At 33.1% G+C, this 19,593-nt stretch overlaps 2 protein-coding genes across 2 annotated transcripts; one reads left to right on the top strand and one right to left on the bottom strand.

Annotated features, from left to right (window-relative positions):
- Positions 1-8,218: 8,218 nt before the first annotated feature.
- LOC102665376 (uncharacterized) lies at positions 8,219-11,856 on the bottom strand. Its single transcript, XM_014774487.3, has 6 exons — positions 11,657-11,856; positions 11,002-11,248; positions 9,977-10,195; positions 9,268-9,892; positions 8,949-9,029; positions 8,219-8,518 (listed from the first exon to the last, which is right to left on the bottom strand). Exons 1-5 carry the CDS (start codon positions 11,834-11,836, stop codon positions 9,023-9,025), a joined length of 1,278 nt encoding a protein of 425 aa, XP_014629973.1. The 5' UTR covers positions 11,837-11,856; the 3' UTR covers positions 8,219-8,518; positions 8,949-9,022.
- Positions 11,857-13,772: 1,916 nt separating this feature from the next.
- On the top strand, positions 13,773-15,217 carry LOC121174692 (uncharacterized). The gene is made up of 3 exons (XM_041014503.1): positions 13,773-13,946; positions 14,391-14,466; positions 14,796-15,217. Exons 1-3 carry the CDS (start codon positions 13,773-13,775, stop codon positions 15,215-15,217), a joined length of 672 nt encoding a protein of 223 aa, XP_040870437.1.
- Positions 15,218-19,593: the final 4,376 nt, after the last annotated feature.

The raw sequence follows: 19,593 nt of genomic DNA, 5'->3' as shown, positions 1-19,593 counted from the left end.
AAGGGATCCTTCGGGTGTTCAGAAGTTGCAAAAAGGGTTTTTACAAAGTTAGTGGAAATCTCAAGTGGGTTGCTTGAGAACTAGACGTAGGCACAGGAAGTGACCGAACTGGGATAAACTAAGTTTGCATTCCTCTCTTCCCTATCTTGATTACTTTATCTTGCATATTTTATTTATGTTGCACACTTGAATTATTTTGTTGATATAACTTTCATCTTCATCTTTAATATTCTTAACATATATATTTAGAAGAGAATTTAGAAGTCAATAAAATGAGAAATTTTATAACTTAATTCATCTCTCCTCTTAAGTAATTGAGACCATTTGTCCAACACCCATCATTGTCTCAGTTGTTCTACTAGAGGGTTTGGGGAAGTCAGAATAGGAGAGTGATGCTGTTGTAACAATAGTTTATGGCAAACCGAAAAAATTACTGGCTGAGTCACGGACAATGTCGCTTTCTTTAAGACGTTTCGTGGCACTGCCAAAAAACCGTGCAAGCATACTATCAACCACGACGTCCCCAAGATAAAACAACTCAGATCACTGTATAAGATTCCCACTGTACTGAGGGAACCATTTCTAGAATTACACCCTCTTGTATGACTTGAAAAGTCACTCTAAAGCCACCCGAAAATATGACTTGAAAAGTCACTCTAACAGCCAACCGAAAATATGACTTGAAAAGTCACTCTAATAGCCAACCGAAAAATATGACTTGAAAAATCACTATTATAGCCAACCGAAAAATATGACTTAAAAAGTCACTCTTATAGCCAACCGAAATTTTAGAGCGACAGAAAGAAAGAGGGAGAAGTTTGCCGGAAATGCATCGGCTGAAATATGGGAGGGAGAAAGAAAAGTTGAGGAAATGCTTCTCAACTGGGGCAAGGAAAAATGAAGAAATGAGCTCTCTATATATAGGGAGTGAAACACTATTCAAGTGTTTACCCTGAGCGATGAGGGACTTGAAGCCATTTTTTTCTTTTTTTTTTCCTTTCTTTTTTTTCAAACTTTCATCCTTTGTTCTAACAATCCCCCACTTGAAATTTGAAAAGAAGATTTTCGAGGATTTCATAAAATTGTGCATAAACAAGGGTGTCATACAACTTGAACCTTTGCATAGTGAGTAAGATTTAGATTTTACTAGAGTGACTCGAAGTCTTGAACTCTATCTCCGACATCAAACCACACACAACCTTTTCATAGGTGTATTCTATAAAGCCCGTGCGTTAAAGGCCATGCACGTCTATCCGGGTATAGTGAACGCTCTAGAAATTTTTGCCCAAAATTTCATATGAAGCGGTCCCCACTTCAACATTCACATAGGTGAGTCTATCAAGAGTACTCCTGTAGCCTAGGTACTCCACTCAACGTAGAGTATAGATCTCATTAAGAATTATGAATTTTTTTTTCATAACTCATCCTCTTGTTACTTCAGGAATCATGCTGCTTTCACTTATAACAGCATGTTCATCTCATATCACTTCATAACTTGTTATTACCCATTGAACCTAGTTCTTGGGATCTCCAGTCATTTAGGTCGGGTTACCATCATGAATGATAATCATAGTAAGGGCAATAGTCCCATTCTTTTAGAAGTGTTATGGACTTTCTCTCTAGCTAATCCTTTCGTCAAAGGATCTGCTAAATTATCATCAGTGAGTACGTGATCCACTCTAACAGCTCCTGTTGAGAGTAATTCTCTAACAGTGTTGTGCTTACGACGTATCTGTCGTTTCTTACCATTGTAATAACGGTTCTCAATTTTTGCAATAGCCGTGGTACTATCACAATGGATCAACACAGCTGGTATCGGTCTTTCCCATAAAGGAATCTCTGCAAGTAAGCTTCTCAGCCAACTTGCTTCCTCACTAGCAGTTGCTAATGCTATCATCTTAGATTCCATAGTGGATTGAGCTAAGATAGTCTATTTCTTTGACTTCCAAGAAACAGCCCCACCAGCTATGCTAAATATATAGCCACTGGTTGCTTTGGAATCATCTTAAAGAGTGTTCCAATCTGCATCGTTGTATCCTTCAAGTACAGCGGGAAACCTTTTATAATGTAATCCAAGGTTTATGGTTCTTTTAAGGTACCTCATTACCCTTTCAATAGCGTGCCAATGCTCCATACTAGGTCTACTGGTAAACCTGCATAATAATCCCACAACATAGGCTATGTCGGGTCTAGTACAATCAGTGGCATACCTAAGGCTGCCAATGATACTTGCGTACTCAGTTTGTCGTATACCTTCACTAGTGTTCTTAAACAGTTTTACACTTGGATCATATGGTGTACTAGCAGGTTTACAGTCAAAGTAGTCATATTTCTTTAAGATCTTCTCAATGTAGTGAGATTGATCCAGAGAAATTCCCTCTTTTGACCTAGTAATCTTAATACCAAGGATTACACCTACTTCTCCAAGGTCTTTCATATCAAAGTTGTTACACAACAATGATTTCACATCGTTCACTACATGAATATTTGAACCAAATATGAGAAGGTCATCGACATATACACATATGATAGTGCAAATAGTATTTACAAATTTGTAGTAAATGCATTTGTCACTTTCATTCACCTTAAACCCATTCGAGACTATTAAGTTATCAAACTTTTCATGCCACTGCTTAGGTGCTTGTTTTAGACCATACAAAGATTTATCTAACTTGCGGACTTTATCTTCTTGTCTATGAATCACAAACCCTTCAAGTTGTTCCATATAGATTTCCTCTTCCAATTCACCATTTAAAAAAGCAGTTTTAACATCCATTTGGTGTACCACTAGACTATGAATAACAGCAAGAGATATTAGCACCCGAATAGATGTTATTCTAGTGACTGGTGAAAAGGTGTCGCAGAAATCCACAATCTCTCTTTGCCTAAAATCCTTGGCTACAAGGAGAGCCTTGTATTTATCCATTGTACCATCAGGTTTTAGTTTCTTTTTCAAGATCCATTTACAACCAATTGGTTTGCAACCAGGAGGCAAGTCTACTAAATGCCATGTCTTGGTAGATTCTAAAGAATCCATCTCATCATTAATGGCTTCTTGCCACAAGTCAGCATCCAAAGAAGACAAAGCTTCTTGGAGGTTTGATGGATCCTCCTCTAATGTATAGACCATATAATCGGGCCCATAATCTTTAGCAATTCTTGCTCTCTTACCTCTTCGAGGCTCTATATCTGGTTCTAGTTGTGCAAGATTTTCACTACTAATAGCAGGAAGATAACTCGATGAAGTACCCCCATTATCCCTTAATTTAAAAGGAAATTTATTTTCATAAAAATCAGCATCATTTGACTCTATGATCACTTTTGCGTTTAGGTCATAAAACCTATACGCTTTGCTATTAATAGCATAACCAATGAACACACATTCATAGGCTCTACTTGCAAGTTTAACCCTCTTAGGGTCTGGGATCCTTACATAGGCCAGACATCCCCAAGTTCTTAAATAAGATAAATTTGGTTGTCTTTTCTTTAATATCTCATAGGGAGATGTCTTGCTTTTTGATTTGGGGATTCTATTTAGCACATAACAAACAGTTAACAAAATTTTGCCCCACTAAAAAGATGTTGCACTAGAACTCAACATAGTAGCTACAACTAATTCTGTAAAAGTTCTGTTCTTTCTTTCATCTTTATCGTTCATTTCAGGTGAATATGGAGCAGTCGTCTCATGTATGATTCCATGCAAATTATAAAACTCATTAAACAAACTGGAATCATACTTTGTGCCTCTATCACTTCGAAGTTTCTTAATTTTCTTATTGAATTGATTTTCAATTTCTGTTACAAATAACTTAAACATGTCAAGCGCTTCACTTTTATTTTTCATAAGATATACATATGTATAATCAAAGCAGTCATCAATAAAAGTGATAAAATATCGTTTTCCATTTCTGGTCAACGTTCCATCAAATTCATATATATCAGAATGTATTAAATCCAATGGCTCAGATTCTTTAACTACTGATTTATGTGATTTCTTAGTTATTTTAGATTGACTGCAAAAAACACATTTTTCAAAGTGATTTGAAGATAGCTTTGGAATAAAACCTAAGTTACTCATGTTAGATATGCAACGACTACTTATATGACAAAGTCTAGAATGCCAGATATTAAAATCGCACAGCATGTAAGCAGAAGGAGAAACTTTATTAATATCAAGATTCAATTTGAACATGCCATCAGTGGCGTACCCTTTCCCTACAAATACCCCATTCTTGGTCAAAGTAAATAAATCTGCACCTATGGTCTGAGTAAACCCAGCCTTGTTTAAAAGAAAACCAGAAACCAGATTCTTTCTCATCTCTAGAGTATGCATCACATCTTTGAGAATCAAAGTCTTTCCAGAGGTAAACTTCAATTCAACATCTCCAGTTCCAACAACAGTAGTGGTGTGGGAATCACCCAGCAACACTTTCTTATTTTCAATATTTGTGTATGTTTTAAACATAGCATGGTCATAGCAAACATGGCGGGAGGCACCAGTGTCTACCCACCATCCATCTGATCCTCCAATCATATTGATCTCAGTTATCACAGCTATGTATGGCTCTTGAGTCATGTTAGCCGGGGGAGCACCTGTCATTGAAGGATTTATGCATTTACGTGCCATATGTCCCGGTTTGCCACAATTGTAGCAGAGGAATGGCTCACCAGAATTATTCTTGGCAGGTGGATGTTGTCAGCATGTTGGACCCTTGGGGGGTTCTTGTTGCGGTTGGAGGTATTGCTCACATTGCGGTTCTGATTCTTAAAGTTTTTGTCAATAGGCTTCAGAACTGCACATGTGTTCTTCCTTTTAGTGTTGTTGTGAGACACAACCAACACTTCATCTTTCTGATCTTGTCTACGTGCCTCTTCCTTAATGTGCAGACGTGTGATCAGAGATTCCAAAGAGAATTCTTTGGTCTTGTGTCTGAGAAGGTTTTTGAAATCCTTCCAGCCAGGAGGCAGTTTGTCTATGATGACAGCAACCTAAAATTGCTCATCCAATGCCATACCCTCTGATATGATATCATGAGCAATTTTCTGTATCTCATGGGATTGAGACTCTACTGATTTATCATTAGTCATTTGATACTTGAGGTAGCGGCTAACAACATACTTTTTAGTCCCAGCTTCCTCAGTATCATACTTCTTTTCCAAAGCCAGCCAAACTAATTTGGCAGACTTATATGGGCTATAATAATCATAGAGATCATCAGCTAACCCATTCAGAATGAAATTCTTGCATATGTAATCATTTTCATTCCAGAGAGCTAATTCCATAGTCATTTTATCCTTCACTTCCTTCTCAGCATCCTCAAGTACCACCGGAATATCAATGTTCAAAACATAGGCAACTTTTCTCATAGTTAAAGAAAACATCATCTTTTGTTGCCAACGTTTGAAATGATACCCTTCAAACCTAAAAAGTTTGTTGAGGTCATTGTTGTTCGAGCTAGTAATATCTATAGTAGCCATAGCAGAACCGAAAACGTCTTAAAATTGTTGTAACAATAGTTTATGGCAAACCGAAAAAATTACTGGCTGAGTCACGGACAATACCACTTTCTTTAAGACGTTTCGTGGCACTGCCAAAAAATTGTGCAAGCAGACTATCAACCACGACGTCCCCAGGATAAAACAACCCAGATCACTGTATAAGATTCCCACTACACTGAGGAAACATTTTCTAGAATTACACCCTCTTGTATCACTTGAAAAGTCACTCTAAAGCCACCCGAAAATATGACTTGAAAAGTCACTCTAATAGCCGATCGAAAAATATGACTTGAAAAATCACTATTATAGCCAACTGAAAATATGACTTAAAAAGAAGTCACTATTATAGCAAACTGAAAATATGACTTAAAAAGTCACTATTATAGCCAACCGAAAAATATGACTTGAAAAGTCACTCTTATAGCCAACCGAAAATATGACTTAAAAAGTCACTATTATAGCCAACCGAAAAATATGACTTGAAAAGTCACTATTATAGTCAACTGAAAATATGACTTAAAAAGTCACTATTATAGCCAACCGAAAAATATGACTTGAAAAGTCACTAAACCGAAAAATATGATTTAAAAAGTCACTCTTATAGCCAACCGAAATTTTAGAGCGACAGAAAGAAAGAGGGAGAAGTTTGCCGGAAATGCATCGGCTGAAATATGGGAGGGAGAAAGAAAAGTTGAGGAAATGCTTCTCAATTGGGGCAAGAAAAAATGAAGAAATGAGCTCTCTATATATAGGGAGTGAAACACTATTCAAGTGTTTATCCTGAGCGATGTGGGACCTGAAGCCTTTTTTTTCTTTTTTTTTCCTTTCTTTTTTTTCAAACTTTCATCCTTTGTTCTAACAGATGCATTACAAAGATTTTTTTATTTTAATTTTATTAATCTTAAAGACTAAAGTGATTGTGCCCTCATTCGAGTTGTACTCAAGTTCAATCCCTGATGAAAATAATTCTTGGTCAAGTTTTACTTACCTTTAGATCGAACTCCAGATTAGTTAGAGGTCTCTTTCCGTTGAAGAATTGGAAGATTAAGACCAAAAAAATAATCCTACACGTTCAGAGTATTAAGACCCAATCCCTTAAACTGTTGAAAATGATCCTTCACCTCATTTGACAACATTGTCTCCATCCTAGTCATTTCAGACATCTGTGATTAAGGATGTCCACATCTCGGGTCTATCTGTGACCCAATTTAATCCATTTATATTGAATTGAGTTATTTAAGTGTTTAATTTAAATTTAAATTTAAATCGATCCAATTAAGATTTGATAATAAATGGGTTGGATAATAAGTTTAATTTTTTTTATCCGATCCAACTCATATTATATAATTAAATTTATTATATATAAATAAAAAGGAGGATCCACTCACTTCAAGAATAATTCTTTTAGAGTTAAATCTCATCCTTACCATTCATTTTCTTGAGATTCAATAGTCAGGTCTATAAAAAAATTGCACAAACCAAACCTAACCCAGTTGTTCAAATTTGGTTGAATTGGGTAATGGGCTTAGCCAACCCCAACTCAATCCGACCCGGGAACACTCTTCTCTACGATTTCTAGAAAGAACACAACACTTGCATAAACAAATCTCTCACCATCTTATATTGAGTTTTTCTTTTGTTTAAAATTAATTTTTCGATCCTCTAGTTTATTTTTTAGGTTTAATTTGGTGTGTTTTTTAGTTCAATTTGGTTCTCTAATTCTTAAAATCGATTTGATTTAGTTCTACTATCTAAGTTGGACCAACAATGTTAAAAAATCACACTTTGTGATGGTTTAAAATGACCACTAAGTGATTTTAGACTGCTACAAAACGTACATGTCCTAATAGTGTCACTTTAATTTAGACAGCAGTATCAAAAATTGAATCGATTTTAAAAATTAAAAAATCAAAGTGAACATAAAACAATTAGAGTATGAAATTGAACCTAAAAAATGAATTAGAGAAAAAAAACTAATTTAACCTTTCGTTTTTCTTTATTTTCTGTTTTATATATATGAGATGTTGGAATGACCGCTAAAGCCAGCTACACCTACTTTTGCCTTCATTCTTGAACATTTTAATGTATGCATACAGAGAAAGTTAGCTTCAAATAGTCCAAATTGTTGTACACATAGCCAAAGTTGCACACATAGTATATCATCTCCAAATTCCAACGAGGGTGGAATCATTGAATAATGAAAATGAAACCAAAAAGAATAGAAGGACCCCTCATTTCATGGCATTTCCATTGCAGAGTTCAAGTAATTAGAATCACAAAATGGAAAAGAAAAATCAGATGGGAAGAATCCAATCTATCTACGGTTATTAGACAATTTTACACAACTGTACATCCTTAGCCATTATAAAATTTTGTTTTATTCTAAACTATAAATTAAAACAAGACAAAGTTCTCTGCAATGTCTCTTCATTGTCTGCAACCTGCATTTATAAGCAGTCAGCAGTTTAAACCATTAGATGAAGATCAAGTCACTCATTTTATCCAATAAATCAGATTTAAAACGCAAATTTGATATCTGAATCATCTGATGTTTATCACATAGTTTACAAATCACTGATCGTGTGATTGCATGACTACACTGAATTCATTTCCCCCTAACATAAGTAACGTAACATCATAAATCGTGTCGACAAGTAACTTCAAAATTCTGTGTTGTGCTGAGTGATGAAAATATAATAAGTGAAGTGGAAATGACAAATTAAATAATAATGGAACTTATTAGCTGGAAATTGGAATTATTCCATTACAGTAATTAGTAACCAAAGCCAGACTTGAAAAAAGTCAATTCTAGTTCTACTCTCGAGAGTGAATAGAAACACAACTATCTGAAAGCTTTTCACTACAATGCTTAGTTATACGTCCCACGTCAAACGAATTGTTTAATTGTTGAATGTTATCACAGTCACATACCAAATTACTAGCTGGAAATGATCCATTTCCCGTAACATAGTAACATAAACCTTGTTGACTGGTAACTTCAAATTCTCAGTTGTACTGCCTGCACAAGAGTGGAGAAAATATAATCAGTGGAAAATTGGAAATGGCAAACAAAAATAATGAAACTTAGCAGGATTTATTCCATTATAGTAATTAGTAATGAAAGCCACTGTAATAATAATAAAAATAAAATAAAATAAATCAAAGCCAGACTTGAAGAAAGTTAATTTTCTTTGAGAGAAAACAGATACACAACTAGCTAAAGGCTTAGACCAAGAAATTTGACAACAGAGTAACAGATAACATCAAACAAGTCAGTTGTGATCTGGCATGCAATAATTTTCTTCACAAAAACATAATTAGTTACTTCGTGAGAAGTTTTTCAAATGAATTCCTTTACAGTAACTTATTCCTTTTTGGTTTAAGTAACCAGAAACAACAAAGGCTAAAGTCATCAACAATCACTAAAAGAGTAATCATTTTAGCCTTACCTAATGACCAAACAGGCTAAGGAACAAATGAATGGTGTTTAATATCCCAAATTAAGAGTCAGACATGTTGACTATCAAGGCCTGCAAAGGTAAAAACTTCTCAGTAAACAGTGGTTTAGAGCAAAATTATGCAGAATACAGAATGAACTTTATTTCCCTGTATATTCAAATATTTATCAGTGATTGTTTGCAGTTTGATGGTAAGTCAAATGATTAGCATTGCATTCATGAGAAGACCTATTAAATAAAGATAAAAACAATGCCAGATACAAGCATTAAATAACAAAGAAGGAATTGCAACATTAAATAGAAACAATACGTTGAAGCATTATCCTTGGAATGAGTTGGAACTGGATGGTAAGAAAAATCTTCGGATGTGATTCCTAGGAATGGGCAGCAATCCATCAAGTTGGAAAAATCAATGTCAGATATGTCAACTTCCTTGTCAGACTCAGATGTATAAACCTCATTAGACAATGATTTGTCCAAGCTCTCAGGCATATTAGAGGCATCAAAGTTCAGTTTGCTCCTTACGTCATCCTTCTTACTTGATTTGCCTGTATCTACTTCGATAGGAGAATTGCAATGACTGTTCTCTTTATAAGCCATTTGTGTTTCAGGGCCAACCATAACTTTGTTGGTTGGATTCATAGTGCAACAAGTAGGACTAGCCTCTCCGTTGCAAGATGCAGCAGGATAAATTTTAGTAGGGGATACATATGTATCACTCTGAGAGGATTGTGTTGTAGGTGTCTTTGGAATTGGGGAATTGTCTGGAACAAAAAGTGGAGGGTGATTGAATGAGCCTTTGACAGCATTGGATCCTTGAACCAGTGATCCGCTGGGTGCACAGTTCCCAGATGATGATTGAGTTGCAGAAGAAGATGGCCAAGAAACTACTTGGTTGTTGACAGCATTACTTGATTGTGGTGATGTGTTTTCACCTGAAAATAAAGATAGAGTAAAAATGCAATTGATGACATTATGAAAGCTTAGAATATACTTAATAGATTCACAGAAAATTATACCTTGGACTTGATTTTTCCTGCCAGGTGGTCTACCACGAGGTTTCTTTGCAACTATAGGCCCATTTACTGCTTCAGTATCTTTTCTCTTCTTGTCAGACACACTAATCATGGGTGTTGAGAAGTTTCCAGTGTCCACATTGGTGTTGACAGGTCTAGTAAGCAACTGTGTATTAGATGTGTTTTGCATGGCAGCAGCAATACTTGTAATAGTAGAAACACCTAATCAAAAAGCAAAGCAAGGTCAAAACATCATTCATATAACTTAAACCCATCAACACCAGCTAATGATATCACCACACATCCACAGCTGTAACATCGCAACCTCAATTTAAAGTTACTATAACTGACAACAAAATCATTCACAATGATAATTGCTACCACAATTTAAACAGTTTAAAGTAGTTGTTACTGTTGAGATTATAAAAATTGAGGAAAATCCCAAGCAAATCGGGCTTGTGCAACAGCCTACTAAAACCCCAACCCACATGAGGGACTATGAGCATGTTTGGATATAAAGCTAGAAGAGTTTTTGAGAGCTTTTCTACAAGAAAAAAAACTCTATTTCCAACAGAAAAATTCTCAAACAAGCACTACAGTTTCAATGGGTTAAGTAAGGGCAGAATGGACTGTAGGCTATGGACTAAATGACAACACTAAAGAATTGAAGTTGTAGACCACCTTTAAACCAAGAACAACCGACATATAAAAATTAAAACAAGAACATACAATAATGATCAATATGTCAACTCATGATTGCAAGCAAATAAGGCTAATGCAACAACCACTAAAAGCCCCAACCCCTTAAAGAATTTAAATTCATGGGTTGGAGATGAAAATAACTCACAATATGGGACAATAATTTTAATGGATTAAGTAGGGGCTGAATGGGAATGGGTTGTGGGCTTTGGACTCAATGACAGCTCTAAGCAATTACAGTTGCAAACCTCCTTGAATTAAAACAAGAACATACAATGGTAACCAATATTTCAACTCATGATTAGTCAAGGAAAAAAAAAACGTTGTACCTTGAGGAGTTTTGTTATAAACTCTCGGTTGAGGAACTACTGCAAAATTTGCATTCATCCCCGCGACATTCAGTGAGGGTGACCTCTGAAAAGCATTGTAAGTGTTCAGGGCATTCTGCATGCCTTGCAACAGTATTTGAATCCTGTTTTTCTCTTCCATCACCATGACTCTTTCTTGATTCAGGACCACATTTTGTTTCTTCAAAAATATATACTCATTCAGCATCTCCTCCAAAGTCTTCGGCAACTATGCAAAAAACAAAGTAATATATTGTTGAGAAACCCCATGTATTTAAGTTTTTGGGAAGACTTGAATTCACATAATATATTCTTAAGGAGGGCACAAGACTCAACCCATAGTCCAATAACCAGTCCAAACAACGGTAACTCATGGGTTGGAAACTCATGGGATACTTCGCTAAATGTTACCAATTTTGGATCATATATATATATAATTGAATGAGTTAGGATTATTATTTTCTAACTATCAAAGTGCTCTAATAAATATAAAATTACGACTAAGAACTATATGTGATGATGAAAGGTTAATTGTGTAGATATCATTGGTGATATTATAATTTGATGAGGGAACAAATTATAATTATCATAATTGGATGAGTTAAGTTGCCAAAAACGCAGAAGGGGGTCAAGAAACCTGGTTGATTGACGAAGTGGCAAAGAGAGAAGATGCCTCGTTGCGAAAGATGCAACGCGTGTTTGAGAAATGATTGTCGCAGAGGTACTTATCAACAATGAAGGCGACATGAACGGGATTGATGTTCCTCCTTCTTCCGATCGACTCATCTTGACTTGTGGCTTTCACTTGCCTCCACATTTTCGTTCCCACGAAGAAGAGATGTGTGATGCCCGGTAAAGAGAATTTCTTCCCAAAGAGAAGTGAATTTAAATGGATGGGAAGATAAAAAATACGGATTTTGGCGCGAAAAAGATCTAAAAGATAGCCATCATGAATCACCGCCATACTTTCAAGTTTGAACAGTAGTTTTTTAATTTTTGCCAATTAGAGTTCCGGCGCAATAAAAAATTCCGAATTAAAATTTAAGAATCCGTTTTTACAATAAGCATTTGAATTAATATGGACCATAGATAAAATTAGAGAAAATAAGAGATGCATCTATTTATATAAAAATAAAATACATTTTCACGTGCTAAAGAGGAAGTTTATTGACACTATTTCTTATTTATATATATAGTTGTTTGTTAAATATTAAAGTTAAAAATAATTATTATTACAATTCTTACATTTATCCAAACTTCCTATTAATAATTATAATAATTTTTAAATATGAAAATTACTACCCAATATGGCGGATTTTTGTAAATAAATTATGACAACATTCCCTTGTTTTTTTTTACACCTACAGTAATCCTTAATTTTGTTTGAAGAATACTATATTTACAAGTTTAATGATGATGCACTGTTATCATTTAATCATAATTTATTATTAATATGATTTTTTACATAAATATCATATAAGTCAACAAATTTATAATTATTCTCGATTATGATTAGATGGTGGTGCAAAAATTTGTACACTATTAATGTATAATTATTTTCCCCTTATATTTACATCCATTATATATATATTATATTGACGTCACTTACACATTATATTAACCCTTTAATTATTTGAAAAATATCATCTTATGTGTATCCTAATAAGACGTTATTGTAATGGTCAAAAAAAGGATGTTAGAATTTACTATTATATAATTCATTGGATTTATTTTTTTTAGTTATGTTTATTTATTATGAAGTTTTAAATTATTTATTTTAAAATTTAAAATATTTTTTATTTTTCATTACATAAAATTAAAAAAATCTCAGATCAGTAAATAAATAGTTAAATAAATTTATATATTTTAAAGTATTTAAGATTTTAATTATTCAAATTTAATTTGTATTTCAAAAATTTTATAACTTTTAATTTGTGGTTAAGCTTTTAAGTTCTTAATTATAATATATATACATATATATATATATATATATATTAAATATTTTTAATTACTTATTAGTATAATTTGAAATTAAGGATTTTTTTAATTAATTATTTTTTATCTTATAGAAATATTAGTGAAAAAATGAAGCTTTTAATTTTTTTATAAATATATTCTTTCATTGAGTGAGATAATTAATTTAATTTCAATTTTTTTCCAAATAATAGTTAATTGAAAAGAAAATTTAAAACTAAAAGAATGATAGTTATCAGGCCTTCCAAAGTTCTTATTTTGAACTATAATTTAAGGCAAACAAACATAACTTATTTATTTAGGCTATGATTGGAAAAAATAGTTGTAAACTGAAAAGGCTACTTGAAAGTTAAAAATTAGTTAGTAACTGAGAATCATTGATAGTTGAGAGTTGTTAAAATATTTTTTTGAATTATAAGTGTTTGATAAAATTATCTATTTAATAAATGTAAGATAACAAAAATGAACATGTTTATTTGGTACTTTTATATAATTCTTGATTTTATTTGTTAATAAAAAATTAAAGTATTTATAATTTTTGAACATATATATATATATATATATAATATGTGTGTGTGTGTGTGTGTGTGTGTGTGTGTGTGTGTGTGTGTGTGTGTGTGTGTGTGTGTGTGTGTGTGTGTGTGTGTGTGTGTGTGTGTGTGTGTGTGTGTGTGTGTCTGAGTGTGTATGTGTGTGTGCGTGTGTGTGTGTGTGTGTGTGTGTGTGTGTGTGTTCTTCCTCCTTATTCTTCTTCGTGGCTGAAAATTTAATAAACGACAATGTGGAAGACAAACCAACCCAATACGGCAGAGTCATTTGGAATGAACAAGATCAGTCGTGTTCATGTTGCCCTCGTCGTCGACCAGTACCTCAACGACAACAATTTTTCTCAAACACATTCCACCTTCCGCAACGAGGCTTCCTCCCTCTTTTCTGATTCGTTGATCAATGAAGTTAATCCCTTTTGCGTCTTTCTCAACTCCTTTCTTCTAAGGATCTTGTTAAGAAATTAAAAAATGACTTTTGAATAATTTTATTTTTAATTGTTTAGGCGTCGAAGAGCTGGATGAGCTTGGGGTAGATACTGGATGAGTATATGTGTTTGAAAGAGCAAAAGGTGATGATGGATCAACAATGGGTCGAGGTAATGATTCACATGCTTAGGCAAGGCATACAAAAGGCTGTGGATATTTACAATACTTTTCAGAGTCCACCCTCACCCAATGTCGAGGTGATAAACACAAAGTATGTAGTGGTTCCTCAATCAAGGCTTTGTAATGAAACTCCTCCAAGTACAACATTTTTTTGTCGACTAATCATGTGTTGAAATCAAGTAATGATGCATTGACTTTGCTTTGCTTTAATGTTAGGTGTTTCTATTGTCAACACTAATGCAGAAACTGGAAACTTGTCCACCCATGATTTATGTGTATGGCAATAGGAGAAAAGATGCTCTAGCAATGAATGTTCCATGTACCAATTGAAAAGAAACCTCGTGGTAGACCACCCGACAGGAAACTTCGTGTCCAAGGTATAGTTGTCTCCTAGTTTATACATTTATTAATAAGAAAAAAGGATTATACTCTAAAAGTGTAAAAAGTTGGACACTATCATCTAATCGCAACCCATTATATATGATCAATTTGTTAACTTTTATGATAATTAGTTTAAAAGTCATATTAACAGTGAATTATGATTGTTTTATACTATTAGTAAATGACCATTAAACTCTTTATTAATTATATATGCTTAGTTTTCATCATTTCATCAATTACCTTTTCAGTCTATCCTTATTCTCTCAGGTCAAAACACATTGTTGCCATCAAGTAATACAATCAATAATAAAGTAATTTCTCGGCCCCCTTCTCCAATTCAATCATCATATGGGAATTTTGCCCCCAACAAATCACAGACTCAAGGATCTATTGTTACCCAATGCTCATATGTATCCCATCCTAAGATTTCTCCGGTTGCAACATGTAATGGGGAGGCTAGTCCCTCTTGTTGCAATATAATTCAAACCAAGAGAGTTATGGTTAGTCCTACAAATCAAATGTCCTATACAGAGAGTAGTCGTAGCATTTCTCCTGTTAATACTGATTCAGACATGGCAAGTAAGAGGAATCGTGTAAGGGATAGGCTGGATGCCTCTGATAAGCATAAAAGCTTGGACAAATCTGATATTGAATGTTCAGACTGGGAGAAAATTCATCTTACTCAGTGATGTGTTAGGTAATCGAGAAGAAGCCATTTTTCTGACCATTCAGCCTCGACTCATATCCAGGATAATGCTTCAGGTTATTGTTTCTATTTAATATTGCAATTCCGTCTTTGTTATTAATTCAATGTTTCCATTTGACATTCTTTTTGTCATTATTTGAATAGATCCTCATGAATGCAATGCTAAGTTTGAACAACTCCTACAGTAGCACTCAAAAAGACATGAATATACAAGGTAATAAAGTTCATTTCATAGGCCTGGATTGTTTGACTACAATAAAACTAGATTAATTTTCAAAACATTGATAAATGGTAAAATTACCAATGTGTAACTGATTCAAGTGATGCATTGATTCTTCTTATTTATGGATTCAAATTGATGCCTTGCGTGTGACTAGAAAATTAACACTGTCTTCCTATTCATAGAACCATTAGGGATTTCTTCTAAGTTCTAACAACCAACGTTGCTATAATTATTGACTTGTCAAAACAGAAATTCAAAATGATGAATATTCAAAAGCTTAGGGCTGCGTTACAAATCCTACAGTTTAGGGTTGCATTTGTCTTTTTTTCAAAAGCATGGTCAGTTTTTTCTTGTTCTTCTTTTGCTTGTCTACAGATTGCCTCCATATCTTCAGTATTAGTATATTGATGGGTCTCTTTCTGCAGATGTGAAAATAATTAGGAGTTTCCAATCAGGCTAAACTCATTTAAATAAACAACTAGACTTCATGCACTTTTCATAAAACACTAACTGCAAACTAAGAACCATTTCCCCAAGTTAAAATGGAAAAAAGATAAAGATTCTGCAATGCCAGCTTGTTTTAGAATTTTTGTTAGTAGCTATAATTTAATTTTAGGAAAAACTTAAATGCAGTTCTTTAGGTACTTTTGGTGTTAGTTTTATAATCAGAATTATAATTTATAATTATGAAGAACAAGTTATGCTTTGATTTAACTACCATCATGTTGTCATGTGGCTAAAAAAGTCTCTTAGGTGGGATCTATGTGATGTACTTATGACTTCAATACCTAACCTCCAATTCTAGATACCATGTAGCTAGCAATTTGTTGTACTCAAGAGCCTTTAGATAATACGTGGTCTAAATTGTGGATCTGTTTTCTCTCTTAAGAGTAGGGCCATGATAACTATAGTGGAATCAATACTTATTAGTTTCATACATTTAGATTCTCTTTATCTGATTTTGCATTCCCATTTTGTGATCATAACTACTTGAGAACTGTGGTGGAAATGCCAGGAGGGATCCTTCTAGGGCATGTTTGGATAAATTTCTTCAAAAACACTTTTAACTTATGCAAAAGTTCATTTCATTTTTTCTTCCTATTTTTTTTATCATAGAAGTACTTTTGGAATGTGGATAAGTTTATCCAAACGTTTTGCTCCATATTCCTTATATTATAACTCCTTTCTTTATATTTTGGTCTAGTACATGAACTTGGGCAATTTGAAGCTAACATTGTACTTTTCAACCAAAATTGAAGCTTCTTCCAGAATATCAGGTTGTAGTGCATATTTTTGCTGTATACGTGCATCAGTATGTTGATGTAGCTGAAGCAGGCCTACCCATTTTAATTTTCATCTCAATATCTTAGAAAAACTTTTATATTATTTACATGAATAGCATGTCTGGTGTGGATTAAAGGATTATATTATTTTTTTTCTCCGTTGATTTATCATGCAATAACTTTAATTAATGTTACTTGCCAGTAAGAAACAAGTAATGTTACTGGGCCATGAGCTAATCACTAATTGAACCTGACACTATGTAACAGGTTTGACATCCCACCATCTCAAAATCCGATGTAAGACTTTCACATCATATTTATACTCCAACAAGCCTCATACAAATTCTCATCCTTCATTCATCCAATCACCATAAAACTCCTTTCACGCAAAATCTGTCAAACACAATAATGCAGACACTAACTCGAGAAAGACACAAAAAACCCACTTTGGCCCTTATTCCAACGAAAAGAATAGAATTTAATCTACTCAACAATTTCATCTACATCCTTATGGATATTTGAGAACACCACTGCATTTCTTGCTATATACCCAGATAGCCAATATAAAGTAGCATACCACACTGACATCCACTTAATTTTAGACACTTTCCTAGTCCCCAACAAACCTGAAAACTGTAAGAATCTATCCTTTACTGCATTGTGTAACAGGTTTGACATCCCACCATCTGAAAATGCTACTCCATACTATGTACCTACCCAAAATATGTGTTGTGTCTTCATTTTTCAAGCCATATATGCTTTCATTTAGTGAAATAATATCGTGTCGTGCAAGATTTTGAAGAGTTGAAAGCTTGTTTTGTGATAATTTCCAAACAAAAAATTGTACCTTTGGGGGAACACCTCTGGCCCACATTTTTTTGAAAGAATTTCTCCTTTACCAAATTTTTATTTGACACAATAGCTTTGTACGTCAATCTAATAGTATAAATACTTGAAAAATCTGCGGTCCAAACCCAAATATATTAATAAGTAATTAAAAATATTTAAGATATATATATATATATATATATGTATGTATATTATAATTAAGAACTAAAAGGCTTAACCACAAACTAAAAGTTATAAAAAATTTCAAATCTAAATTAAATTTGAATAATAAAAATCTTAAATACTTTAAAATATCTAAATTTATTTAACTATCTATTTACTGATCTCAGGAAATTTTTTTATTTTATGTATTAAAAAATTAAAAAAATATTTTAAATTTTAAAATAAATAATTGAAAACTTCATAATAAATAAACATAACTAAAAAAAAATCCTCTGAATTATTTAATAGTAAATTCTAAAATCCTTTGAGGCCTTTTGAAATTACACATAAATTTTACTCTTTTTTTACCATTACAACAACCTCTTATAAGGATACGCATAATATGATATTTTTCAAATAATTAAGAGGTTAATATAATGTGTAAGTGGTGTCAATGTAATATATATATATATATATATATATATATATATATATATATATATGTATATATAATATCAAGGCTCTGGTAATCGATTATCAAAAGACAAGTTTGCAAATCAGTTTCTTAAAAGAGTTTGAAATTTGAATTTTGAATGTGTAATCGATTATCATTGATGTGTAATTGATTACCAGCAACTCTTGAAATTCAATTTGAAAAGTCATGACCCTTTAAAATATAACTGTATAATCGATTACCAGTGAAAAATTTCAGAAAAAGCTTTTTGAATAGACACATCTCTTCAAACCATTTTGAAAAGGCACGAAGGGCCTATATATATGTGTGTCTGACTTCAAAAAGTAAGAGAGAGGTATTTTAAGAAAACTTCATTGTCAAATGTTTTCTCAACAACTTTTGGGCAAACACTTACAAATCTATTGAGAGTTCATACAGGAACATCAAATTGTATTATCCACTCTATATAAAGGAGAGAAATCTTTCTGCTCATCTCAAGTAAGTTGTAATCAAAAGACTGGTTGTCTCTTGAATTGTGATTTCCCTGAATACAAGGGAAAGGGATTCCTTGTGTGTTTAGAAGTTGTAAAAAGGTTTTTACAAAGTCTCAAGTGAGTTGCTTGAGGACTGGATGTAGGCACGGAAAATGGCCGAACCAGTATAAATCAAGTTTGCATTTGTCTCTTCCCTTATCTCTGTTACTTTACTGTAGTTTACTTTGTCTTGGACATTTAAAAGAACATTGTTAAATTGATTGTTTCTTCTTCTTCTTCTGCATTTTAACCCTATCATTTAAAAGGGGGGTTAACGATTGTTAGTGGGAAAATTTTGAAACTTAATTCACCCCCCTCTTAAGTTATTGAGGCCACTTGTCTAACAAGTGGTATCAGAGCGGGATTCTTGTATAAAGTTTAAAAACTTCAAGAATAATTATGGTCTCATCTAACTTTCCATTTCTTGAGGGAAATTCTATTAATAGGCCTTTTGTTTTCCATGGAAAGGATTTTAATGTTTGTCTATTTTTTATTATTTTTGTTTATGATTGTTAACTTTTTATTGAGTTTTGATGCTTGTCTTCTGCTTGAGTTTGGATTGTCCTTGATGATTATGATTGATAGTTATGATGATTATTGATTGCTTTTGGTGATTGTTTTTTATTGAGTTTTGATTGTCTTGGATGATTGTGTTTGAGAGTTATGTTGATTGTCTTTGATTGATTGCTTTTAATGATTATTTTTTGATTGAGTTTTTTATTGTCTTTGATGATTGTGTTTGAGAGTTATGTTGATTGCCTTTGATGATTGTTTTTTATTGAGTTTTGATTATCTTGGATGATTGTGTTTGAGAGTTATGTTGATTGTCTTTGATTGATTGCTTTTGGTGATTATTTTTTTATTGAGTTTTTTACT

The sequence above is a fragment of the Glycine max genome, chromosome 1, assembly GCF_000004515.6.
Source record: "Glycine max cultivar Williams 82 chromosome 1, Glycine_max_v4.0, whole genome shotgun sequence".
Lineage (NCBI taxonomy): Eukaryota > Viridiplantae > Streptophyta > Magnoliopsida > Fabales > Fabaceae > Glycine > Glycine max.
Note: the sequence above shows the minus strand (reverse complement) of the source record. Positions and strands in the feature narration are given on the sequence as shown.